We start from the raw sequence: 27,951 nt of genomic DNA on the forward strand, positions 1-27,951 counted from the left end.
TTTGTATTCGATTCTAACCATTTAAAGAATAAATGGAAAGGTATACTATACATACTAGCAAAATGCATGTTTGTGAATGCTGTATACAGGGAAACTGCAGAATAACACACTGCTATAAAGAAGAATTTGTGCAACTTCATAACCTAAAAAAAGCCATTTTATAGCTGTAGTTGTCCAAATGATAAAGATGTGATGCTTGGGTAGGCATTTCAGGTTTGCATCTGTAATGCAACATTTCCAATTCCAATTCCAATTCATTCCCCTTTTTATTTGTGTACTCCATATACTATTTATTAGTATAATCTTTAAAAATAAAACATCAAATAAAGTAAAGCTGGAAATGTGCCTATTAAATGTAAAATGTGTGTTTGAAAATGCATTTTAGATTCACCACAGGCTTTTCTTGAGAAACACGTTTTTTACTCCCCAAACCTTTGAGAAGGTCAAGAACATGAAGTTTTCTCTGAGGAGCATAACACTCAGCATGGAACAGCTTTTACTGTGACTGCTGATACTGAGACAGTATGGCGGTGTTCCTATGGAATGTATAGAGTAGACTTGTGCTTGTCTTATGTTACAGGAACCTTCTAAGAGGGTTTAGGTATCTAAGCTTGTAGACATCTTTTCTTACATTGCCACAGCTCACACCAAACAAGTTAAAATACCGATTCAACACTGAAAATAATAACACATTTTTCCTGAGTACCAAGTCAGCATATTAAGAGTGATTTCCCATGGATCATGTTACACTGAAGACTGAAGTAAAGGCTTTCAAAAATTCAGCTTTGCCATCACAGAAATCAATTAAATGTCAAAATATGCAATATAAATAAAATATACAATTCTTTGGTCAACTAAATGCAGCCTTGGTGAGCATAAGAGATGTTTTTCAAAATCTTCCCAATTCCAAACTTTTAAATGGTAATATATAATATGAATCTGTGATCTTTTTTTTTATCATTACTTTTCGGATGACCTATTCATTTAAAATACAGTATAACAGTGTGTGTGTACCTTGCAGTGGCAGTGTCCAGTGGTCTTATTGCAGTCGGTGTCAAAGCCTTTACTGGCTTCACAGTGACAGGGCCCACATGTCGGACTGCCCCACCAACCCCGAGGACATTGCTGCTCGACCCTAAACACATACACACACACACACACACACACACACACAAACAGTTAGATTTGATCAAATACCTATGTGCAGATCTGACATAGAGAGCGAGACAGCGCGACATAGAGAGATAGATGGAGCCAACAGATAAAAGGGAGCAGATGAGATTGTCGCTCTTTGGCTGAGCGTGTGTGTGTTTGAGGTAGGGGTTGAATTAGGGTCACATGAGTCACAGTCTGTCGGTAAACTTAAGTCTACTTTCATCCATTCAAAGCCAGCAAACCTTAAACACATGCACACATGCAGCTAAGCAGAACAAATGCATCATTAACATGAACACAAACTTATTCGCCATACACATCCAGCCTTTCGGATAAGCTTGAACATTGGATTAGAGTGACAGAAAACTCTCACACATGCACACAAATTCAGCTGTAAATCTGAATGCATCCAAAGTCTTTGTCCATCTCTCTGTGATTATAACACTGGTACATTTGCTTGTCAACTTATTAGAGATTATAGTCGGAATAAGAGTAACTGGGCTACAGGGCAAATCAGGTATTCAGCGGAAATCCCTTTTTTCAGTATTTTTGTCTTGTTTCCCAAACAAAAACTGCACAATTTATGTTTTCTTGAAAAACTAAATTGTGTAAGATAAAAATACTTTTTTTTGCACCATATTTGAATTAGAATAGATATCTGATTAAAACAAGGGGGAAATATATAATTACATTTTCCTTAATTTATCTTCTTCCAAGTATGTTTAGACATTGCTACTGAGCAGGACATTAACAATATTTACAAAAATGTGCATGTAATGATTCAGTAATGATGTGCGTTTGCATTTGTGCTCATGTAATTGTGCTCAAGTGGTGCATGTGAAGGTGTACCTGTGTTGACAGTACTGTCCGTAGTGATTGTCCTCACAGTCACAAATATATCCATGTGAGGAGCTGGGCTTCCTGTGACACTTTGCTTGATTTTCACATGGGTTCAGCTGACATGCATCCATACAGCTTTTACCATAGAATCCTGTATATGAAAAATGTAAATGGTAAGACGCAATTTTTATTTTTTTCATGTTAAAGTACTTTCTCAGGCATTAATAGGTTTATTTCACTGAAAAGTATAAACACTGTGACTGCTATCTCAGAGCTGGCTCAACCAATTATGTGTTTGGGGCGGGGCTATCTGTTTGACCGGCCAATGGCAGATAGAGGGAGTGTACTGGGAGCAGTCAGAAAGACTTTAAAAGTGTCATTCTATCTTGAAAATCTAGTTTTCTGTGATCAACTTAAAATAATAACAAATATAATAATACAACTTTATGACCGATCACATCAATTCAGTCTTGACAGTCTGTATGATAAAAAGGAATTCATCCTGGAAAATAAAGGACAAAATACACACGCCCTAATTAAAATCAATAAATCACTACAAGATTACCATAAAGTCCTCAGAAAAAAAAGCAACTTTATTCAACACACTCAGAACTAGCAGGCTACAGTACTGAGACTTATTAAAACTGTTCAATTATGCATGGGAATCCAACAAACAACAAGAAGGGGAGAGATATTTCTCGTCTCAAATTTAGGCACTCTTAGCACTCTGGGTGTGAGGGAGAGAGAGAGAGAGAGAGAGAGAGAGATGTTGTACGTGTGGGTTTACTCTACCGTGAGGAGGTCTGAGAAATTAATTCAGAGTTTATGAGAGGAGTCTTTGATTTCTCTTTTTGCACAGTATTAATAACACTGAGCTGATGCAACTGCAACAGCATGATAATGAAGTGAACGAGTCTGTATCTTCATTTAGATGTGATGGGAGCTCTTATTAACAAAAGCACTTGTAAATGTATATCATGTACTCTGTTTGGATGAACTGTCAGACTGTTGACAGAAGGCACTGATATGCTCTATGTATTATTAATACACATATATACTGTACAGACGTCTGACACCACACTTAAAAATACATGTGGGATTCAATAACCAATTTAGAAATAAGTAACATTTTAGTATACTGAATGTTTTTAAAAAAAGAAAGGAGAAAGTAGAAATTTGTGCTTGAAGTTATGAGTGATCCACAATCATAATCCATATCTTACCTGGTTCACAAACACAGGTGTGGCGATCCCATTCATCGGTGCATTGGCTACGGGCGGGACAAGGGGAGGAGTTACACAGGCGGCCAACATTACAGCCAGTCTCAGCCTTGATGGTTCTGGAAGGGCGGGGCAATGCAGGGGAATCAGGACGCACCCCCATACGAACCCCCTGAGGACACATACCAGAAGATAAAGCACACAGATATAAGTAAGCATCCCGATCAATGACAAATAAATTTGATCAAAAAGAAAGAATTATAAATTAAAATTACAATATTATTAAAAATTGATAATAATAAAATGAATGTCCTTTTTTTCTAATACATTAAATGGAAATTATGATAAAAACTATGAATGAGAATTTACTTGGCAAATGCTTTGTGACTGCACATTTGAAGGAACTTTTATATTATGTCTGTTCTCTAAGTTCTCGTTAATTATTTAACTAATTGGCTGCTTGTTAAAATCTAATGACACCATTAGGAATTCATAACTACTAATAATTCATACATTGAAAAAGGCTGCAGAAGCCGAATTGTGGTGAGCACAGTTGAGATCATAACAGGTTTTATAAAAAGAGAATGCAAAAATGACTGAAAGTTACAAAGAAGCACCTGAATGCAGCCACGTATCCCATTTTGCACTTCTCCTGACCCGAAAACTCCACCCACATGCAGGTGCTTCACCTTTACACCATTAATCTCATTCCCAACGATGACTGTTCCCTGTTACAGAGAGAGATTTGAAAAGAGGCAGAGAAAGAGATGGAGAGAAGGCGATGTTATATTAGTCCATAGTGTTTAATCACTAGACTGCAAAACTACACTGTGTTTGATTTGTAGTTGAATCCAGAAAGATTAGGATCTGATATTCCAATATTCCAGATTATGGATTACAACATGGGAGTATAACAGTCAGTCAGCGACATAATAGGGGTTAAAGGACCACTTATGTGAGAGTGTTTGACTGTACCTGATACAGTCCGAAGTCCAGTCGGACTGTAGCAATATATCGAGTCTCTCTGTCACTCCTGACATCACGGAGCTCGAGCTGTATGTCATGCCAGCGTCCATCACACACCTGAACCTGATCCAGTCTCAACCTGACCGGCCGAGTCGAACCTCGTGCCACAGAAAACACCAACTGACCCGAAACCACCTGGAATCACACACATACAAATCAGGGTTTATAATAATTAACCATTACTCAATTTCATTTATTGTTTGCATAGGATATCTGAGCTATACTTGAACATCTAATCATCTGGAACCTTTGGAGTTCGGCGCATGATTGTCTATTTCAAAATGCTATAGGAAGTCAAGCTAGCTTTATTTAATTAACTCTGTGCTTCTAGTGAAAATTTTTGTTTCCGACTCCAAATCAGATCATGTTTTCCTTTCATCCGTCTCTTAATGTTTTCAGACATTTCTTGGAATATCTGAAGGCAAACAAGCCCAGTTTTTCAACCAATTAGATTTTCTAATATTAAAAAAAAAAACGTTATGACAATTTTACAGTAAATCTTGACTTTAAATTAAATGTAGAATTTAGTTATAATTATAAGAATAAAAATTATTATTAATTTTGCTATGGTGGCCAAACATTTTACCTGACTGGCTCCAAAAAACAAACTAATAAATAAATCAGTACATGAAAGAACGTCTAATAATTCAAAATGTCAATTTGAAATAATTTTATCAGTAATCAGATGAAACAGACTACAAAATATGACAGAGCTGAACTTTTTCTAGTAGTTTTCTTTTCCTTTCTGTGTGCATCACTGTATGTTACATGTCCCTCAGTGTGTTTGTCAGTGTGTGTACCTGAAAGATCAAGCTGGTGTATTGTCCAGCTTGAGCCTGCAGGAGAACTCCCTCTTTTGATCTGGTGCGGAACACCAGCCCCATGTACCAGGGTGTAGTGATGGTGACTTCATTCTTCAGGTCCCACCACAGCACACTGTTTCCAAGGAAACGATGAGGGTGGGACATCACTGTGAAAGAATCATTACAACTCCACAATCATCATGACATTAACATTTAGTAATAGTTCATGTCTGATACTGGCATTCTGATTTAATATTCACTTAAAGATCAACAGAGAAATATTTGATGTATTTATGTGTTTTGTATTTTATGTGGGTCTCACCTAAGCTGCAGTCCTTTCCTCCAAATCCAACAGGACAATCACAGGAGTACGTTTCCCAGCTCTCCCTACATGTGCCGCCATTCTGGCATGGGTTTGATTTACAGAAAGGCAGTTTGGCACTGCAACCTAATACAGATACAGAGCATTACCTCACAGCTGCTGCAGCCATGTTTTAATATGTAAGCATTGTTTTTACAATGTTACTTTTGATTAATGACTTTTGATTAATTTCTATCACACCAAAAATTCTTATTCCAAACTTTTGAATGGTAGCGTATGTTGACATCATGAGAGTGTACCACAGATACAGGACGTCACTGTCATCACACTGTAAACAATCACACACACCAGGTAAAGTGCCATTGTTAGCGATGAATCCCGCCATGTCCACTGGTCTGTTATCAATATGCAGGTCTTTCATGCAGCCAATAAATTCTCTTGTACTAAACGGGAAATTCTCCGGCAGGTTAGGAACTCCACCCAAAAACAACGGGCCAGTCAGATCCAAAGACCTGTGAGAAAAGAAAAAAAAAACAGGAGAGAATGGGAAAGATGATACATGTGTGTTCTTCTGAGCAAAACCAAACACTTTTTTGGTGCGTGCACTCACTTTTTGCTGCTGGTCTGTCTTCCCTGCGCGGCACAGCTGTAGTTGCCAAGTTGAGCACCAAACCTCAGAGAAACGGCTGTGTCACAGTCATCTACACTCAAGACAGCCACCTTCTCATCGGACGGACCCTGAACATCACCGCTCACACTACGCTTTGGCTAGATACAAACACAAACGAGTCCTCATAAGTACACACAGCAGATGACACATACTGAATACACAATAACAACTAACAAAAAACTCCTTAAGTACCTAGGAGCTATAGTTTATAGAGGAATAATTAACAAGTCTATAATATCAGAGGAATATTTAACAATTCAGGAGGCAAACTTCTTCAGAGGAGCTTCTCACCTTGTTGTAGTAGTGGATGTGAACGGTGTGCCAGTTGCCGTCACTCACTCCACCAGGCAGGTATGGACTCACCTGAGTAGACGACTCACCTGTGCAAGTCACACCACATTAAAATGAACAATTTCATATTATATTATAATCCCATATATGGTCCAGGATTTGAACTCTCTGAACACCCCCCCCCCCCCCCTTTGTTTTTACCTGTGGAGTATTTAAGAACCATTTGTCCATCAAGTATCTCCAAAGCAAGGAAGTCATGCTTCTCATTAAACCGACCGTTGTAGAAGAGCAAGCCATTACTTTCCAATGTGGCAAACCTACAAAACACATTTAATGCTCATCAAAGATCTGGAATGACTTCGTATAGGTCCATTTAGAGTATATAATGTGATGTCCGCAAAACTGAGAAGAGTACACTCAGCATAAAATGATCTCTAAAGTAATCCCACTCGATATCTAGACAACACAGGAAGTTTTCATGGCAGTGGTTTAGCGAACAATATCCATTAAAACTTTCAAAGTAATATTAAGTAATATTGGTGGGTTCTTATATGTTTACTTCACATTCCTGCTGAGAAAGTTATTGAAAGTCAGAATAACAATTTCTCTTTTTGCTACATAAATATATAGCTGGCACGTCCTCTCTGGAGAGCTAACAGGTTTACATATCTTTACACTTTAAACATCTTTTAGTTTGGTCAAGACAAAACGCTGACAATTGAGAGAGATGGCCTTTGTTTATGCTCTACTGAGCAAAGACTTTTAGATTCAAGAGGGTTTTTTTTATAGAACATGGTCAGTCTCTAAACTGCACACTGTAGCACAATGGTTATCTTTCGGTGCAGAGAGGCGAGATTTTAACCGAGAGAAGGAGAAGGATTTCATATTCTTGCGTGTCTAGGGAGATGAGAGAAGGTTTTGCCCTTTCTGGATGTGTTGACATTTGACCATGTTAATAAATAAAATAGCTATGTTTTAGCCACTCTGGAGACTACAACAAACAACCGTTATATTACCTCTGTGCCCCAGCAGCCAAACCCTGACCAATCGCATCAAAAACATGACCAGAAATAGCTCTCACAAGGGGAAGGAAACAAAACTAAACAGGATGAAAGAAGAGAGAGATAGTGCTAAAGAGCTTTTCTTATGAGAGCATATGAAAGCGAGAGGAGAGAATATAAGAAACAGATCACGAAGGAGAAAATAAGATTTATATTTACATATATAAATATTTAAAAGTGTGAGAAAGAGTGGTGAGGTTTTATGCTATTACTATTTTAAAATAATTTCTCCTATCTGAAAAATGTCCGTGTGTGTACTCACGAGAGAGAGATGGAGAGGTGGAACCGTTGACGGAGCCCCCTGAACATCATGAATGATTTTGGAGGAAAGGATCTGGTGGTGACCGAGCAATACGGCTTCTCATAACCTCCTGCAGGACACTCACACCTGAATCCTCCTCCGGAGAGCTCACGACATGTACCGCCGTTATGACAAATGCCTGCCATACACTGGCCACCACGTCGGTCAAACTCACAACGCTCGCCTGAGGCGGACAAAAAAAAACAGGAAATATAAAATACACACACATGCACCCATTGACACACACTTATTCAAATTCAATCTTACTCCATTATATTGCTTAACTGTAATTAGGTGCTGATCTTTTTAAAGAAAACTACAAAAGAATAAAAATAAAAAACTCATAAAATAATAACATTGTTAAAGTTGGCATTAAACTGAAAATTATGGAATCTTCTGATCTAATACTTCTTAAATAATTTAGTTTGCAAGCTCACAGTCAGATATCATTTTATTCAGACTGCAATCAAATTATTTAAAAGGTTGAAAAGTATAAGTTACTAAATGTGACAAAACCATCAACAAGAATTAAATCAAACTGGCAAACATTCTAAAATGCAACCTAATAAGTATTCATGCCCTAGCCCGGTGCATTCTGGGAATATGGAATGAATAGGACCAAATCCCATAACCATTTTTTTCAAAGTTCTATTTGTACTTAATACAAGAATCATTTCAAACAGCATTATGTAGAATATTAAGAGCTGAACATTAATGACTGTGACTATTTTATCAGTCTGTAAGACACATTTGGATACAATTCCTATAAATTCTTCCATTGATGTATCAGCAGGGGTCTATCTTACGCACACACATACTTTGTAGAAGCTCTTTAAAAACATGTAGACGGGAATGTCCCAATGGACCAATAACAGACACACACAAACACACATGCACACTACATAAAGCAGCTTGTTGTTTGGGTTTTGAAGCATCAGCAGATCCTGCCCTTAGGCTTTATGATGCAGAGCCAAATGTGAGCCAGATTCTGGCACTGTAATGTTCCAGTATTGTGTTGGTGAGCCTCTGGCAACGGTTAAATAAAGCACGTTAATGTGCATGTGTGTACAGACCTCTGGCACAGACACACATGTAGACATATCCGTCTCCCTTTAATGGGAGTGTGAAAATACTGCCTTTAAAAGCACTTCAAACTTTGACCCACCACAGAAATGCACACACATACAGCAAAATGTCTGAGGACACACACATGGATAGACACATACCACAGGCAAAAAAAAAATAAAATAAAAACCCCTAATATTTACAAGATAACTGCTCAATAACAAGTAACTGCTCACTGCAAACCAGCTACAGACACACACACACACACACACACACACGCACACGTGCACACACACACACACACACACACACACACACACAGACGCACACACACACACACACACACACACACACACCAAAACCCTCAAGACACATGGACCTTTATCCTACTGGCTACTTGCATATTCAACAAGAGGTATTAACATATTCATCATAGCTTTCAAACATATCACCCGCAAAGGGAAAAGGATTTTAGCACACATTCTAAACTGAATATTCAAAAGCAATGTAAAATAAGTTGCTAAAGTCACAAGATAAAAATATATAAGCAGGTCACAGGCCTCTGAATACCAACTGAACTGAATTTTTCTGACTAACTTAAATCATAATTTGTTAAACAGGAAGGAAGTTCTTCATAAGGAGTAACTAATGGCTAAAGTAGCTAATGATAAATTAATTTACTGAATTCTAAAGAATCATTAAATCTGACAAAAGTTCCCTTGAGCTAAGGACAGATATTACTGCATTACAATTGAACTAAACCCATTAGACATTAGTCGACCAATAGCTTAATGAGAACTAAAACTAAAATAAAATAATTGAAATCTCTAAAATATGACTGATATGAAACTAAATGACATTTAAGTTTAAGTTAAAACTAAATAAAAATGTGCTGTCAAAGTGAACACTGCTAGCAGCAATCCAACATTCCCTAGAAACTGAATCATTCTCTTGACAAACTTTTTATCTAAGAATAAGAATAAGAAAATCAGAATGTATTTATATTCTGTATAATTAGTTTCTTGACCGTAGTGGTGTTGACTGTATAACAGTGTTCTGATACTGCAAGATGTATCATTTGAATTGAATTAAACAGCTTTTAGAGTGTTTTATTATTTAACATGTCTCATAATCCCTTTTCAAAGCGAATGCCCCTGGCTCTAGTTAAACCACATGGACTGTCTGACATGAACACAAGCAATTCTGAGAAAACCTTTCACACTGACTGCTCCTGCTCACAGAGCCCTTACTGACACACAATCAGAGACCTAAAGCAATTTCTGTAAACTCCTCAACCAGAACTGGCAGAAAAACACACACAAACAGCTTGAATATAAACATAACGTGTTCAAACTAAAAATACAAACACTATCTTTGTGTTCAATAAGGTATAAAGTTCTCATCAGTCCAAGAAAATGTCTTCACATATCTACAACAAAATAAAAGTGATGGCACACAGAGATATTGACCTACATACTGTATACACCAAGAGCATTCAAGCGCAGTTTTCTCTACTTGGACAAAAGTTGAGCTTTTAGTTAAACACATGCTCTCCAATACACAAACACACATCACACACTTACTCTAAATCACTTAAAATCCAGCAGGGAAAGGCTTTAAAACCCTCTCTGCCTGTCTTTAGTCTCTTGATACTATTGTCCTTTTATATTAGTGTCAGGTGTTCGCTCTCTCTCTCTTTTCTCCAGCTGTTCACTTCCTGACTTACTATTAAAAGCACTTCTCCTTCTTTCTTCCCCTCTCTTTCTCTCGTTTCGCTCTCCTCCCCGGTACCTATCCACTCCATCCCCTCAGATTATTTGGTAATGTATTCTCTCCCCTTCGTTCAAATGATGTTTAATTCATCAAAGCTATTCTTCTCCTCTTGGGCTAAACCACCCTCTCTACCCAGCTCCCATCACACACATGGTACGGCCCTCGGGGGATCCTGCATCTGCCCCTGCTTTCCTCCTTCCGTTGGATTTCTTTTTCCCTTTCAATTTCTCTCATGCTACAGCGTTTGTATTACTAAGAGTTGCTCATTTAACTTCAGACTGACTTCACTGCTGAGAGTTTAAGTTAGTTTAACCCAGCTGGCCACACATATACACAGAAAAACAAACTGGTTAGTAGATCTGCTTTACCACCAAACACCACCGTCAGGTTTTTAGTGTCAGATGGTGCGCCCACAGACTGCTCACAGCTCTTTCACTGGCCATCTGATGCATATTTCACAGAAAACTGGCATCGTTTGATCGGCAGGCAGCTGTATAATTTTAATATAAAGTTCTTTTTTGAAATGACTAGTTGCTGGATTTGTAAACCCTGACACTCGTGGCCAGGGCTGGGTTGAAATATCGATTTTCCTATTTATCGTGATATTGCTTTGATAGATTTCAATGCTGAGTTTTAAAATCCCAAGATTGATTGCTCACACCATGACTATTTTTTTTTAGCAAGTCTATTTATAGGGAAGTCTATATATTTTACCTGTATTTGCAGTCCAGTTGTATGGAGGACTGGGAAGAATAATTTAGAAATTAAGAAATAAGTTATCAAATTGATCATTTAAACATAATAAGAAATTATTATAATATGTATTATTATTTATGCAATAAAGTATCATTATAGTGTATGTAATGTTTTAAAAAGTAGATTAATTGATAAATAATGTTTAAACTGCAAAATGCATATTTAGTGCAATTGACTTTTCTTTTGTCCATTTGCTGATTGGTTTTCTTTGTTGTTTTGTCAAATGCTTTACTTTATCCATTTGCCAATCAAGTAAAAACAAAAATTGCCATTTGCCAGACCAATCATGGGGGCAGCCAAGCAACTTTTGACACATGCTACTCAATTTTGTATAATTTTATACATAGTTATCTTGTTAGCATTCCACTGTAACACGAACAAGTACACAGCATGTTTTTTGAGGGTTAACTTTGTGAAATACAATAACTGAAAAAATAAAACATGTCACATATCTTTGGAAAGCTGAGAGTGGAATGATTGGGATTCAATTGTGATTTAAATTATGCAAAACGTTTTAAGATACAATCAGCACAGCAGTAACAATCAGTGTCTTTGTCAGACCGCCAACAAGGCTTCATGCTGTGATCCCATTGTGTTTTCCAGCTAATAGCTCCCAGATATAGTCATCTGCAGGCAACTGTTTACAAAAAGGCAGAATGTTTGGGAAGTTCTATTATTCAATACCAGAAAGACTTACAGTGACACTCTAAGGTGCAGAACAGACCTCAGAGTGTCACCTTTCAAAAGAGACCAAAACCATGCACATACTCCAGTACTCCAATATATATATTTGGCTTTTTTTTTGTTTTTTGTTTTTTTTTCATAATAAATGCAAATTAAAGTTTATATTCACAGTTTGTATCCACAGAGCAGTTTTTGATTATAGATAAGACGGTTTGACAAAAATTATTAAATAAATTCACTTTTTTGTAATTCACCAAGCAAGAAGGATCCTTAAATAATTTATTATGTTTTCATACATAAACAAAATTGACATTAAAACTGAAGCCTTTAAAACGTTATCAAAAATGAATCCAATCAAATTCGGAATGGAATACAGTTTGTGAATTAGAATCTAATTGGATTGGGAATCTGTGCCTATAATTCATGGATCCTCAAATCTGCCCCACGGGATCCAATTTCCTGCACAGTTTAGCTCTAACCCTGATCAAACACACCGGAGCATTCTAATCAACGTCTTCAGGATCATTAGAAAATCACAGGTAGGTGAGGTTTGATCAAGGTTGGAGCTAAACTCTGCAGCGCAATGGCCCTCCAGGACAAGATTTGAGGAACCCTGCTGTATCCAGTCCAGTTCCTAGCAATAAATCTTTCAAAGATACTCTATGCTTTCCTGTGTAACCACACAAGAAACATCAAATGCCAAGGGTTGTTGGGTTTGTTGGATCAGTCTGCCAACCTCTCTGTTGCTGCCTGTTGGGCGGCATGAACATGATCGCTTTTATTTTCATCATTCTACTGTACATCCAACAGCCAACTTTAGTACACATTTGACATGTTGCTGTTTGTCGTGGCAGTGTGAACCAATTCTTGGCCAGAATAAACTGCAAAGTACACCAGACGTTCTTTTGCAAGTCCTTGCAAGACTTCGCAACATCTAGAAAGACACAATAACACACGCTTACTAAAATACATAATCACACTCTTACCTGTGTAATCCTCTCGGCAGATGCAGGTGTAACCTCCCTCTCTGCGAGCGCACACTCCTCCGTTAATGCAGGGGTTTGAGTAACACAGGTTAATTTCAATCTCGCAGTAATCTCCCGTAAATCCGGCAGGGCAGCGGCAGCGCAGTCCTGTGATGGGATGTATGGGCCGGAACAGTGTGGATGGGGAGACGATAAAGGGAGCAGAGCTGTTGAAGCGGAGAACGCTGATGCACTTCATGTAGTTCTGACATGGCTCACGTAAACACACATTATCATCAAAAGGGAGGACCTGCCGGAATACAAGATACGGCATTATAGAATTGTGAGTGTGTCTGTACATTTGAAAGTTCATTGGCTGGTTCAATTCTCGTATTCTATCAGCTTAGTCAAATCAATTTGTAAATGCAAAAAAAAAAGAAAAAAAGGTAATTTAGTGTTGCATTTCTATGTTTTAATTTCTAATCGATATTCTTATCTAATGATCTTTACAAGGCAGCTGTTTCACCTCCATATGTGCGAGGGCGTTGAGTCTAGGTCTGTTGAGGTACAGCTGCTCCTCCAGAGCCTCCGATGGGAAAAACTGCCCTCCTGGCAATGCAGCGGAGAAACTAACGTTGAGCACCTTTCCCGCATCTGCATCCGGCTGCACGTTAAACACGAACACATCATCAGGAGAGACTGAAAGCACTGCTGACACCCCTTCCAGGAAGTGAGTGAGCAGCGGGGACAGGAAGTGCTCCTGGGACATGTTCTGGAGTCGCACAGTGATGCTGCTGCTGAGCATCTCCTCCGTAATGATGAGAACCCGCAACACACACTGAGCGCTGACGCTGTGAATGCCATCTGAGAAACAGACAGAGACAAAGGAAGATGAAGTGAGCTCGAGAGCAGTAATAAACTTAAAAACTATCAAAGTATGTGTAATAGAAGTTTGTCAAATCACTTTAGTTTAGAAGTTAAGTGATAAGAACATGTCTGATGGCTCAGTCAAAACATCAGTTCAGTTTGCAGTCACACAGTCTGTTTTACTCGACTGCAATCTGAAACACTTTAATGCTGTAGCAGTGAGAGTTGTATTACTTCAAAGGTCCATCTCAACATGCGACTGATGCAGGTTTGGTGTCAGTACAGCTTGGGATATCATCTACAGCTCACTGACTGTGAAATTAGCAACATGCTGCAGAGTGAATCATGTATGTCCATCAAACGCACACATACTTTATGCTCACACACACACAGAGGCAGACAGTACATACAACTTCGGAAATACACACAGAAAGTTTAGAGCTGAAAAGAGAGTATGCTGAAAAGACAGAGGCATAAAGGAAAAGGAAAAGATTTAAGGGTTTCGGTAACTGAGCAGATATTGGGTAGGTGAAAACATGCCCAGTGACATTTCACCACAAAATAAAAAGATGGAGGAAGACGTTTTGTATATATATATATATATATATATATATATATATAAAAACTAAGTGGATTTTTTCATGACATTGTTGTGAACAAACACACTGCTATACCTATTGAGCAGAACTTTTGCTTTGCAAGCATTTTTTTATTATTATTCTAAATGGTGATTCTCATAAAATGCTTACCAGTGTAAAGGTATGTTCACATTTACTATTGTACAGTGAAATTTCACAGGCAAAATGCAGTTATTTCAATAGGAATCTATGCAATCAAAAAAATCTAAAATTTGAGTATAAGCAAAACATTTCCCCACACAGATTTTAAATCGGTTTCTTGTTGTTCCATACAAATTTGCTGCATTGACCAACTGAAAGCTGCTTGGTTTGATAGTGACTTCTTTATGATTGATGCTTTGCACATTATTACAATATACTGAGTGCGGGCAATGGACTGTTTTTGTCATCAAAACTTTGCTAATATAACTGCACTTTAAATAGATTGCCCATCCGAAAATGAAAATTTTGTTGTCATTTACTCCCCTTCATGCCGTTCCAAAACTGTATGACTTTCTTTCTTCTGTGGAACACAAATTAAGATATTTTGAAAACCATTGGTAACCAAACATTTTCAGTTCCATATTGATTTCCATTCTATGGACAAAAAATATAATGGAAGTCAAGGGAAACTGTTTGGTTACCAAGATTCTTCAAAATATCTTTTTGTGTTCAGCAGAAGAATGAAATGGATACAAGTTTGGAACGGCATGGGCGTGAGTAAATTATGACAGAATTGAATTTATTTGCTACAACAGAATATTTTTGAATTAGCATAAATTAAAGGCAAATACTGTTATGATGCATAAATTATATTAAAATAATGTTGAGCTGGGGAAAATATTTTGTATCATAAGAATCTGAATGGCCTAAAAACCGGCCTTGTTTTTCCTTTGAGAAGGTAAAAGATTTCCTTTGTAGGGTAAAATATAACCTATACAACTTCTTGGCAAGCCTACTGACATGCAGCTGTATACATTCATACTCTCTTAAAAATAAAGGTGTTTAAAGATGCCATACAAGAACCTTTTTGTCTAAATGGTTCCATAAAGAACCTTTAACATCTGAAGAACATTGCTGTTTAACAGAAGGTTCTTTGCTGGCGAAAGATGGTACTTCAGATCATAAAAAGGTAAGAAAGAGATGGTTCTTTGAAGAACCAAAAATGATTCTTCTATGGCATGTCTTGAATAACCTTTTGAAGCACCTTTATTTTTAACAGTGTATATGTTTGGGTATAAATATTCTAGCCACTGGCTCTGAATTGGGACCATTTACCACTTTTTGGGCTTTTTGAGTTTAAAAATACATGGCACCATCATCATTAATAAAGTGACCACTGAAGCATGCAGGAGTGCTGTTTCTGTTTGAAGATCTTTGATTTTCCAGTACCACTAACACCAGTACAAGCAATTCTGAGTCATGTTATTCAGCCGTGCTGTTTTTACAACACTGATGACATTTTCACATTTGCCTTTCCAATTTCGAAAATGATTTTCTCCTGCATACATTAAAAATGTTTTGGCTATAAAGTGCATGAACACAGTCTTGGCAGCAAGTCACTCTAAAATCGATTTAAATTGAGTGAAAGAAAATGACACACAGAAGAGGAAATGATTCAGCAGACAGTGAGCAGGAGAGCGAGATGTGGTGAGGGCTGAGGCTGCTGGAGGCTGGTAAGGAGGAGTCAGGGATGTGAAAGAATAAAAGCACAGAAGATAAAATGAATGGGGGAGGGGAGAAAGAGAGACATTAGATCATAATGTCATCCCCTTAAAAGTCACGCCTTTCTTACTGATAAGCAGTTCTTATAAAATAAACCATCCATCCCCCACTTGTCTCACGCACACACAGACAGAAACAAGACATTTTTTTAGACTCAACCACACATGCCATTTTTATCCATTCACTGAAAACTTATGGTGACAATGTATATATATTCATGCTTATAACCTAATATTTCATGATGTATCATTTACATACTTTACCAAAATGTGCTTTTTACATTAAACTGTAGCTACTAATAATCACTATAATAACACAGTAGGTAAAATAGAAAACCACATTATGTTCATCGTAAGTGGTCAGTTCATAAAACAAGATCAATTGTCAAATATCAGCCAAATACATGGACAATAATGTACAGATGGTGCAATGCTATCTCACGACCAATTTGTACGTATTTTACGAGGTGGCTAATTCTTTGTATTTTGTACGTTTTGTCTAGACCTCAGTGACGGGTAGGTGTATGGGCGGGGTTAGGTGTAGGTCATTTGTACAAATTCATACGAATTGTGCAACTAGTAAAATACGTACGATTTAGCACAAATTGTATGAATATGTATGAATGAGGTTGTATAAATTCATACTAATAAGCCACCTCACAAAATATGTATGAATTGCCGTGAGATCAGTCTGGATGGTGCACAGTCATACAAACAAAGAAAAAACACATGTAAAACACATAGCACTAAAATACTGCATTAATTTAATAACATCCAATTTAATACGAAATACTCTAAAGTACATTACTGATAACAAATACGAGAAGAAACAAAACTATTTAACCTGTTAACTGTCACCCGTCCACTCTGTGGGACGCCTACATTTACTTCACTATATTACAATTAAATCTAATCTAATCTTGACAAACTATATATCGTTGGAAAGGTCTAAGACTCCCAAATATATATTTTACCAGTGTGTTTTGCAAAAAATTATGTAGGAAAAGTAATCCATTAATTTATGACAAGAGTGCACCCTCAAAAATCTAAATTATAACTGGAGTTTTGACCTTTGTTTAAAAAAGAAGACTTGTATGTTGCCTTTTTCTCTATCACATTTTAGAAATCATCAGAAGTTATATATCGACTGAAAACTAAAAATCTCAAAATTCATCCTTTAAAACCCATTTTAAAATCAGACATTGCATTTCCATGTAAATAGTACATCAATATCATGTTACAAAATATTTTCATTCATGAATTATAAAAATGTAAGTTTGGATCGTGCACTACAAAGTCGATGTTCAAAAATGTGAGTGGTAAATAAATACTGAGAATGTTCTTTCTATTTTTTTATCACCATAAATTGTAATGTAATTCATATATTTTACTTGCAAAAACAAATAGATTTAATGTAAAAATATTTTATAGTAAAATTATACAATATGACGTTAAAATATTTACAGTTTTTAAAGTAAATTAACGTTAATCAAGTGTATTGGCTATAGCATTTTTTTAATTTTTATTCCAGAAATAACAACTTTACCCAAATGCATGACTAAGCTCTTTTTAATTGAAAATCTTGACATTTGCTATAGATCTTGTTGTGTTTAAGAGAATAGTAGTAATGTCCAATTTATTATTTTTATTATTTTTATTTATTTATCAGATCTATTCAATTAATCAGTTGGTCCGGGTTACAAAACTGGTCTAAATAATTAATTCACAATTTGGTGTGATGCAGTTCTCAAGTTCAACTTGCTCACTAAATAATGTTTGTTTTGCAATGGTTAACAGCTCATTGGACTAAAAATAGTCAGTGAATAAATAATGACATTTTTGTCGGTTTATCTAACACAGACAGTCTGGAGTGAATAGGACAGAATTTCCTTTTTAGGGGAACTGTCCCTTTTAAATCATCCTGCTCGGCTCACCCCACCAAACACAGTTTGCATGTACTCTTTGTTAATTACAGTTCAGCTCAAATTATTTACAGTTTTCCACAGTGCAGAAATGTTTGACTCGAGTTGTGCTGTAATAGCTGGACAAATAAAATCAAGCACAAAGTGTGAGCGTCTACAAGAGGATGACAGGCACGACTTGAAGTTTTTAATGTCACTGGATGTCTCAGTGTCTAAGGAGATTATATCCTCCTTTGATGAAATGCCACCCTGTGAGAGAGAGAGAGAGAGAGAGAGAGAGAGAGAGAAAGAGAGTGTAATGGAAAGAGCAAAAGGGGTTAGAGGAGGAAGGGTGGAGGCAGGGAAGCAGGAGTGTTTACATAGATGCCCGGAAAAATGAAGGTAATATCAAGGAGACAAGAGATCCCGGGGAAGTGTGTTTGTGAATAGAAGAAGTGGTTTTGGGGGGAAGGGAGGTAAAGGAGACGTGTGTGTGTATGTGTGTGTGTGTGTGTGTGTGGGGGGGGGGTTATAAGGCAGTGATTCCTTACTAACCTCTCAAAAAGAGTCCCTGTTTAACACATCACACAGCCAATAAACTAAAAACAAATGGTGCAAATCAGCACTAACCTGTATATAATTTTTTTGTCATATACCAATAATCACTGAGGCAATTATGTACAGCAAATAACAGCAAGTAAATGATCTTAATTACTGTAAATAGTCACAACTGTGCAGGGGTAAACACACTATGGTTACTCAACATCTAAATAAACCTAAACAAAACATTTATTTAAATGATTAATGTAGCTTACAGCAGGAAAATATTATTAGTCAGGCTGATTAAATCAAAACATTCAGGCTCCCACAGAGGATAAGTCAAATCACCAGTGTGAGAGTGTGTTGTTGCCATTTAATATTTGTGTCTATGATTTCTGACAGTGGAAGGACTGGAATATGAAAAATGAGGATAACAATAAAGATATTTATAATGTTAAAAAAGATTGTTTTTAACATTGATAATAATATAAATGTTTCTTGAGCATCAAAACAGCATATTAGAATGATTTCAGAAGGGTGTGATTGGAGTTATGGGTAATAAAAAAATTCTAATTTGCATCACAGAAAAAAAAGCTAATTAAACATTAAAATAAAAAATTTTTTTGATCACATAAATGCAGGTGAGCTTAAGGAAATTCTTTAAAAAAAACATGAATGCTAATGTATGTCATCTTATTTATAACACTATGACCACAGAGGTGTACAATGTTGATGTTTGATATATGATATTTCATATTCATAATGTCCTGTTTATCAATAAAATATATCTAAATATCCTTAAAACAAGATACATTTATTACATAAGTCAAGATATAAAGACTATTATTAAAAATATATTTTGAATTAAGTTTATTTTATAACCCCAGTGACAAAATGTTTGTGTTTGTTTTGGGCATAAATCCATCAAGTTTTTGTGAAATGTATGCTTGAAACAAGAAAAAAAAAAGGAATGAAAATTAAAACACAATTACAAATGAAATACAATTTTCTAATATATTATTAACATTTAAACTTAAAGTACAACTGTCTTGTTTATAAAGATGTTTCAATATTTTACTGGAAAACAAGATTAAAGTACTAGTTATGAAGACTATTTATAAGTACAGGCACAATCACCATTAAGACCTGTACGATAGGTTTCAAAGAAGCCAGTTTACATTTCGTTCATCTGAAATAATTTTCCTTTGAGTCATTCAAAGCCAAGACCTGAACTCAGCGAGTTTTTCCTCTTTCTATTCCTCCTGTACACTCACTCATCTGTCATTCACCTCCCTCCATTAACCTATTCCACTTGAGTGTTTTATCTTCTCTATCTCAAACTTTTTCTTCCTCTACACATTCCTTAAAACCCATCCTTTCTTCTTTCTTCAATGTATCTCTCTCTATTCCTCTCTCAGACCCTTTTAATATTTTATAATCCAGCTCACTTACCCACTCTAAAGTGAACTTTGTTTTAGTATTGTCTTGCATGGAGAATCATTAGAAAAAAACAGTGTGACTGTGCATGTGTGTTTGGTGCAATTCTATCTGGGGTCACAGGGAAACATGCAAACAGCTTCTACCAGCTCACAAAAACATGAAATAAACAAATAGATCTCAGAGGTCCCTACAGTATAAGTTTTTCAGGTTTCACTACCAGACACAATAAACTTGATTACATGCACATGCTCACAAATTCGACACGCTTTTAAACATTGAAATTACAAATCTAGCATGACCAAAACAGACCCCAGGTCTCAAGGGCCTCCGTATGTGTGTTTTTGAGCACACACAAAAATTTTGAAATGCTTAGATTTTTGTCCTTCGTAGCTACAATTAGTCACCTGGAAATATATTTCTACCCCCATTAGCCCAAAAGGCACTCAACTAAAGGCATGTGTATAAAGACACAAACAGACCCAGATGTAGGCATAAACATTGTAGATGCCTGCATGAACGAATATTAAACCATCTGATTAACCAAGCACGCACACAAAATCTTGGGCACTGGTTTGACATCTGTTTACTGTGCTCTGTTGTTTTCAAAGCCAGGCTACCCCTAAGGACGTCCTATTACAATCAAAGTAAAGTAGAACACACACACAGAGAGAGAGGGAGAGAGAGAGAGCATGCAAGATAAGAGACCTGTAATCCTCTTTTAAACTTCATTTACCATACACACACTTTCATTTTGGTACGCATGCATTTTCTCTGAGGCCAATACCGTTTTGCCTACACTTCAAATGTGCATTTTGTATATTACATCATTAAGGAGATAGCAAAATAAACTAATCACATAAATTCATCTGCCTTGCTTGGAACTAACAAGATAAAAGCGACGCTGAGTTTCAAACTATGTCAGCTCATCTTACAGGCAATGAGCTGTGCTCATTAGAAAACTGTAACTGCTGTTTCTCTGTGTGAAGTGGAATACAAAAAAACTATTTAATAGAAAATTCCTTCAACTTAACCTTCCATTTCCCTCGGGACGTCAAAACTCTGATTAAATTGTACAACCTGGAAGAAAGCCACTCCACTTATTTAGAAACACGTTTTTTGACTATTTAACCCAACAGAAAAATATGCTCTGTAAGAGAAAAAGGTGGAGAGAGAAATGGAAAAATGAATGAGAAACGAAGAGCAAAATGGGGATGTAAACTGAAATGTGCTATCCTCTGAGCAGAGAATTTTACCAGAGGGTAACTGAGCTGTCTAACACTGCAGTCTTACAAACTCCCCAACCTATATGCCTTACACACACATACACAAACAACTGCACATAACTGCCAGATAAGGTAAAAACACAGAACAAAATCAGCAATATTGTTCAAGTAGGGTTTTTTCTAAGTGGTAAATAAGCACAAAACTTACACATGTTAAATTTACAATTTTAGTCACCTTGACTGTACAACCTTTTAAAAGCCACAGTTATCTACGCTGCCCAGCAATGCCATCAACAACATCAGCTATTATGGTCGAACAATGCTCTCCTCAGCACTTACACACTCTCATGTTACCACTGAGACTCCTGTTACAGTACCTGCTAATGCCAGTAGAAATCATTCCAGCATAAAGTAATTTACATTGATCGCTAAATGTCTTTACAGAGAAAAATGCAAGTCAAGGGTCAGCTTTCTCTGAAGATATCTTCTATTCTTTCTATTTTTTCTTTTAACATAGACTTTCCACACTGACACATTGCCTTCAGCAATATTTCACAATAGAGCACTGTAGAAAAGAGTTAGCAAAACCAATTTGACCTGATTTGATTTCATCTTTATGACCTTAATAGCCCTTGCCTCATTTCCCCATTTCTTCCTCCCTCCCTCCCCCTCTCCCTCACATCTTTTCCTCCCCCTCTTGCTCTTACCAGTGACGGTGATGAGCATCGGGGCCACCAGTGGTCGGTTGTTGTCCAGTTTCCGGCTGAGGCGGATCTCCCCACTGGTGTGGTTCAACAGCAGCAGATGCAGCTCATTCCCACGGTCTATAGTGTAGTAGAGATGATCCGAAACATCTGGGTCATGGGCTGGAACTCGTCCAATAACCCCACTTGGGAAGGTGTTGGATCGATTGGATACGAAGTTGTTAAAGATGATTTGAAAGTCTTGCATTTGGGGCCCATTATCATTCTGGTCAACCAGTCGTATGCGCACTGTGGCACGACTGACTAGCGGAGCTGATGTGGCCTGGACAACGATAACATACTCATTCCGTGTTTCATAGTCAAGGTCAATTAAAGAAGTGAGTTCTCCTGAGAAAATGTCCATTTGGAAGATTTCTGGAATGTTTCCTTCCACAATCTGATACATAATCTGAGCGTTTGGGCCCTCATCTGGATCAGTCGCTGTAATTTGAGCTACGACAGACCCAACGACACTATTCTCCTTCACTAGAACCTCAAAATCGTCAGCAGGAAAGACTGGAGCATTGTCATTGACATCCATGACACTGACTTGAATGTGTACAGGTGTACGCTGAGGCGGGACACCGCGATCCACAGCAAATGCAGTCAGCTCATAGAAGGGAACACTTTCACGGTCAAGTCTCCTGACTGTCCGGACTATTCCTGAGGTTGGTTCTATTGTGAAATCACCATCACCGTCCTCTCCATTCTGGAACGTATACTGGACACGGCCATTGGCATGAGCATCACGGTCAGTAGCAGAGATCTGCAGGACACTAGTGAAAGGTGGAGCATCCTCACTGACTCCACCCTGATATCTGGGGCTCAGGAACTGAGGTGCGTTGTCATTTACATCATTAACATTGACCTCCACATAAGTGGTGTCAGATTTCTGAGGGATTCCATTGTCACGAGCAGTGATGGCAAGCGTGTAAGTCATTTGGTCTTCGTAGTCTAGTTCTGCCTGAAGTGTGATCGCTCCACTTGCAGGATCAATACGGAACTGTGGAATATTGTCCTCCAAGTAGTAATTGATATGGGCATTTTCTCCAACATCATCATCTGTGGCACTTATGACCACCACAGTGCTGCCAGGAGGCCGGTCCTCATTCACACTTACTGAATAATGAGCGCTCTGGAATACAGGACGGTGTGTGTTGGCATCTGTGATGTTGATGTGGACCTGACAGGTGTCGTGGAGAGTTCTGTCAGAGGCAGTGACTGTTAACACGTAGCGGCGCTCCTGTTTGTAGTCCAAAGGCAGTGCTAATGAGATAAGGCCTGCACCACTGGCTGTGCTAATGGCAAAACGGTTACGTGTGTTTCCACCAGTGATTTGATATGTGACGGCACTATTTACATCATGGTCAACTGCGGTTACGCTTACCACACTTGTTCCAACAACTGCATCTTCATTTAGTCTGGCGTAATACTCTTTTTGTAGAAATTCTGGTCGGTTATCATTAACATCCATTACTGTGATCGTAACACTAGCTGTGGCGGAAAGAGGTGGGGCACCATAATCTCGCGCTTCGACACCAAAAAAGTAGTGCTCTACTGATTCACGGTCAAGTTCTGAGCTCACCGTGACCCAACCAGTAGCAGCGTTGATAACAAATGGTGTATCCGTGCCAGTTCCTGTTAAACGGTATTCCAGGCGGGCATTGTCACCATTATCTGTATCAATAGCTTGTATGTGGAGAATGGAGTGACCGACAGGAGCGCTCTCCAGCACTGTAGCCTGGAAAGGTGTGGATACAAAGATTGGTGGATTATCGTTGACATCAGTAACCTGTACACTCACAATTCCAGTGTTGTTGGAGAGAGGAGGGCGGCCGTTGTCCTGAGCCCGCAGCCGTAGCATGTACTCCCGTTCAGTCTCAAAGTCCAGCGGTGCTACCACCTGGATTTCTCCAGTAACACTGTCAATCGCAAACTGCCCTCGGCTGTTCCCACTGATTATGCTGTAGTGCACAGCAGCATTCCCATCTTTATCCTGGTCCGAGGCACTGACTCTGAGTATTTCAGAATGTGGCCGGACATCTTCTCTAACTGCAACCACATACCGCTTTTGACTGAACTGTGGAACATTGTCGTTCTCATCCAACACAGTGATATGGACACTAACAGTAGCAGACCGTGGGCCCGGCTCTCTCCCTTGGTCGCTTGCTTCCACCAACAATGTATAACGTTCATTTGCTTCTCTGTCGACAATACCTCGCGTCGTGATCAAGCCTGATCGGGGATCAATCTCAAACGCAGACCGTGCAACTGCTGCACTTTCTCCAATAAATCTGTAGCGTATGTTAGCATTCGCTTGTGAGTCGAGATCTGTTGCTCGCAGCTGCAGGATAGGATATCCCTCTTCCACGTTCTCTCGAATGGTCTCGCGATACTCTGTTTGCTCAAACACGGGAGAGTGATCATTACGATCAGCCACAGTGATGGTCACCATAGTTGTTCCAGAAAGGTGTGGTGAGCCATGGTCTGTGGCAGTAACTCTGAAGTAGTGCAGGTCCATGTGTTCTCGATCCAGAACGTGGGTGGTGGTGAGAAGGCCTGTAATTGGGTCGATTTGGAAGTAATCCATGGACCTGCTGTTCATTAAAGCGGCCATGCTGTAACTGAGTCTGCCTGCCTCACCAGCATCAGGGTCCACAGCTGTCATCGTTATGACTGAGGTACCAGGAGGCTGGTTCTCAGCAACCTGAACCTGGTAGTTATACTGTGGGAAATGGGGGTGCCTATTAGCAGCTCTACGGGAGCGCCCAACAGGAGGGACACCTGTTTGTTCTTCGTTGTACTCTTGCTCCTCTCCTCTCTGAACTTCATCGCTCTCTCTTGCTTTTTGTTTTGCAGTGTACTGATCTTTTTGTGTGTTTTCCACCCCATCTACACTTTCATGTTTAAGCTCATTTTTTTCAGTCCAGGTTCCCTCTTTGTTTTCAACACTCTCTCTGTCTGACTGAGAGGTGCCATTGCCTTGACCTTTTTCTCTTAGTATTTTTTTCTCTTCTAACACTGCCTCTTCCTTTGTGTCTTCTGCAATCACCCACTCCATGCTTTTCTCTCTTTCTCTTTCTACACCCTCCTCCTTACCCTCCCCTTTTACCCCGCCCTCTATCTGTCCCTCCCTCCTACCGCACTCAGTCGCGACTTCCAGCTGCTCCTCTTGCTGACTGACACCCTCAGCTTGTAATGACACCCGTTTACCGGATTTTAATTGCGGCCGCGTGGCTCCCCCATCGGTGGTTGAGCTGTCATAGTCGCCACACTCTGCACGTGCACTGGAGAAAGGATAACGTGCGCTTTCCCCTCTTATTAAGTCGCTCTCTTCGCTGTCAGAAACATGTTGGGTTTCATTTGCATTTTGATCGCCAGGACTGGTGTTGTTGTGGTGGTTATTATTACGATTTTTGTCGCAGTTGTTATTGTTACTATTCCAATTCATAAGCAACAAACTTTCAGTATATTGACTGGAGTAAGCGAGCTCATGCGCTGAGTCCGGCGCTGTCCATTGTGTGGGTGCTGAAACTTCTCTCGCGCGCTCTGCAGGCGTGTGATTGTGTGAGCCACGAAAACTTTTAAGAAAGTTTAGCTCGACTAAGAGGTAGATGTGTGATGCATTATGACCCCTGGGAGAGCCAGTAGCAGATGAGTCAGAGTTTTGTACATCGCCGATATACAACTGAGCAGTGCTGATTCCAGTTGATTCATTAGAGTGAGCCTTTCTGTCATCAAAACGAGTCCCAGTTAAATCCCGAGCATCAGTCCGTTTGAGTGCACAAGGAGACTTTTGTGGACTATTCCGTTCAGGCTTTGCATGCACAAACTCTACTTTTGAGTTGTTATTTGAAGATGTGGTGTTTGTATTTTCTCTTGCTTGCCTTCCACGAACGGCGTAACGCCTCAGAGAGATGTTGGACTGGTGCCAGTTACTGCTGTGCCAGTCTGGATACCTTTCAGAACAACCTGTGTTCCGGTGTGACTCAAGACATCTGCTTGCTTTGCTTCCAAGCCCTAGAGAGAGCTGCCACGCACTCGGTTTTGAGCACCCGCGGGTATTCCTAACATCTGACCCATTCCAGCCCTCTCTGGTGAGATCGATAACATTCAGGGGGCCTGAAAGGGGACGGTCCGCTGTCGCTTTATACAATCCATTGGCGTCCGATACCACATTAGAATAAGAATAGGCTTTAAATAACGGCCGAGTTGGTGTCTTGGCAGCGGCAAACTCACGTTTTGGGTGACAGGGGCAGTGGTTAGGCCTGGATTTGCTGTCCACGGTTCTACAGTTATCCAGCACGCTTTGTGCAATGATCCTGTCCGTGTCGAGGCGCGACTGTGGCCGCGAGCGCCTTCTAGTCCTTTGTATAGTACTCTTTTTGCCGTACTGAACCGAAGAGACGAGAACACGAGAAACAACGCCCTTCTCTCCGCTGCCACTGTTACTCCAAAGAAGCTGGTGATGACAGCGTCCGGTGTGCGCCGCCGGTTCTGATTTCCATGCACTAGAATTCCGGTAATCCGGTCTCAACGGATCTGACGGGGGTTCCACTGCACAGGAGCGTAAGCATTGCGATTCCCGTCCTCGAGACTGTACCGTTCCTGCAGGGTGGATCTTCCAATTGCCCCCAGCCAAAGCCCCCGTTACCGTCCCGTCGGGCAGGCTGGCGATTTGAGCGTCTCCGGGGGCTGGGTGGGTGCACAGGGAGCGGCAGAACAACTCCGGTGCCCTCCCCGGGATAACAGTGAACAAAGAGCTGAGAAGGAGAAACGACAGCGGCGAAAGCGAGCCCAAGTCCAGTAGCAGTGCAGCCATTAGTCTGGTGAAATCCTTTCTCTCTCTCCCCCCTTTCTCCCCTCTCTCTGAACCGAAGTGTCTCTCTTTCCCTCTCCAAACGCCGGCTAAGTGGCCAGCTCATCCACCACCGCCCGACTCCTTCCGCCGTGCTCCCCGGTCGCTCGGTGATCCCGGGAAGCTCGCATCTATTCTCGGTGTTTGGTAGAGCTCCAGCTAGCAGCGGCACGAGCGCAGCATCTCTCATTCACATCCAACATGGCTCACAGCGAACCCGGTGCTACCCTCACTCCTCCCCCTCTCGCTTTTTCTTTCTCTCCTCTCTCACTCTCTCTCTCTCTCTCTCTCTTAGACGGGAATGGTTCGTTCCAGCGTGCGCATGGCCGTTTCTTCACTCAGATGACGCCATGTCCACCGCTGGACTACCGCAGGTATCCTATGTGACAACCTATCAATATCAAAGTGAAAGCAATAGCATTAATTAGATATGGAACGTGGAAATGTAAGATAATTTATATTTAATAAATATTCCATAAATCCATACATTTCATTCAAATGATAAATACCGTACTGCATTGCTTTTTATCTTAGCAATAGCCTATGTAGGTCTACACTGATTTCCTCAATAACACCTGTAACAAAAGGTATTATGAAGTATCAAATTCTATCATTAGTGACTTTTAACTGAGCAATAATTTATTATAATAAAGGCATCCGTATAACAAAAATGTAACTAACATGCAATAAACATTAACAAAACAACATAAAATGTAATATGAATAAAACCATACAGTCATTCATATTTTTTATTTCCTTTTTAGTAGGCCTGTTTTACATAAATATGGCATGCAATGTGCAGTTAAATCTATTATAATTTCCCCGGCATATGCAAGGTAACTTTTAAGACTTTTTATTTGTTTATTTTATTACGCCTTTTATTTAAAAATATATAATCAACAAATATCAAGTATAATCTCATTTTTACCTTTGGTGTGTGTATATTAAGGTCAGTGGGGGGGGGGGGGGGGGTGGTTGGGGACGGATGGTAGTTCTGTGAGTAGCTGTAACAAGTCGGTGTCCACCTGTGACTCATTTATTATTATTCAGTTTATTTAATTAATATCACATTTCTTTCCCATGCCAGCTATAGGCCTACATCTTAC

General features: G+C 39.1%; 1 protein-coding gene across 3 annotated transcripts in view; it reads right to left on the reverse strand.

Annotated features, from left to right (window-relative positions):
• LOC128018572 (cadherin EGF LAG seven-pass G-type receptor 3) overlaps positions 1-27,051 on the reverse strand; it is a 39,733-nt gene extending 12,682 nt beyond the window's left edge. For 2 of the 3 annotated variants that reach the window (XM_052604160.1, XM_052604161.1), the window contains exons 1-15: positions 21,952-25,057; positions 13,459-13,796; positions 12,954-13,242; positions 7,651-7,873; positions 6,529-6,644; positions 6,328-6,416; positions 5,977-6,134; positions 5,715-5,878; positions 5,367-5,492; positions 5,042-5,211; positions 4,191-4,376; positions 3,833-3,943; positions 3,219-3,387; positions 2,005-2,146; positions 1,015-1,135 (exon numbers count right to left, since the gene is read on the reverse strand). In XM_052604160.1, the coding sequence (XP_052460120.1) occupies positions 1,015-1,135; positions 2,005-2,146; positions 3,219-3,387; positions 3,833-3,943; positions 4,191-4,376; positions 5,042-5,211; positions 5,367-5,492; positions 5,715-5,878; positions 5,977-6,134; positions 6,328-6,416; positions 6,529-6,644; positions 7,651-7,873; positions 12,954-13,242; positions 13,459-13,796; positions 21,952-25,048 (5,499 nt within the window). In that variant the 5' untranslated portion in view covers positions 25,049-25,057. Of the gene's footprint in view, positions 1-1,014; positions 1,136-2,004; positions 2,147-3,218; positions 3,388-3,832; positions 3,944-4,190; positions 4,377-5,041; positions 5,212-5,366; positions 5,493-5,714; positions 5,879-5,976; positions 6,135-6,327; positions 6,417-6,528; positions 6,645-7,650; positions 7,874-12,953; positions 13,243-13,458; positions 13,797-21,951 lie in introns of all 3 variants that reach the window. The other variant, XM_052604159.1, reaches the window with a different exon arrangement.
• Between the last annotated feature and the right edge of the window lie 900 nt (positions 27,052-27,951).

The sequence above is a fragment of the Carassius gibelio genome, chromosome A8, assembly GCF_023724105.1.
Source record: "Carassius gibelio isolate Cgi1373 ecotype wild population from Czech Republic chromosome A8, carGib1.2-hapl.c, whole genome shotgun sequence".
Lineage (NCBI taxonomy): Eukaryota > Metazoa > Chordata > Actinopteri > Cypriniformes > Cyprinidae > Carassius > Carassius gibelio.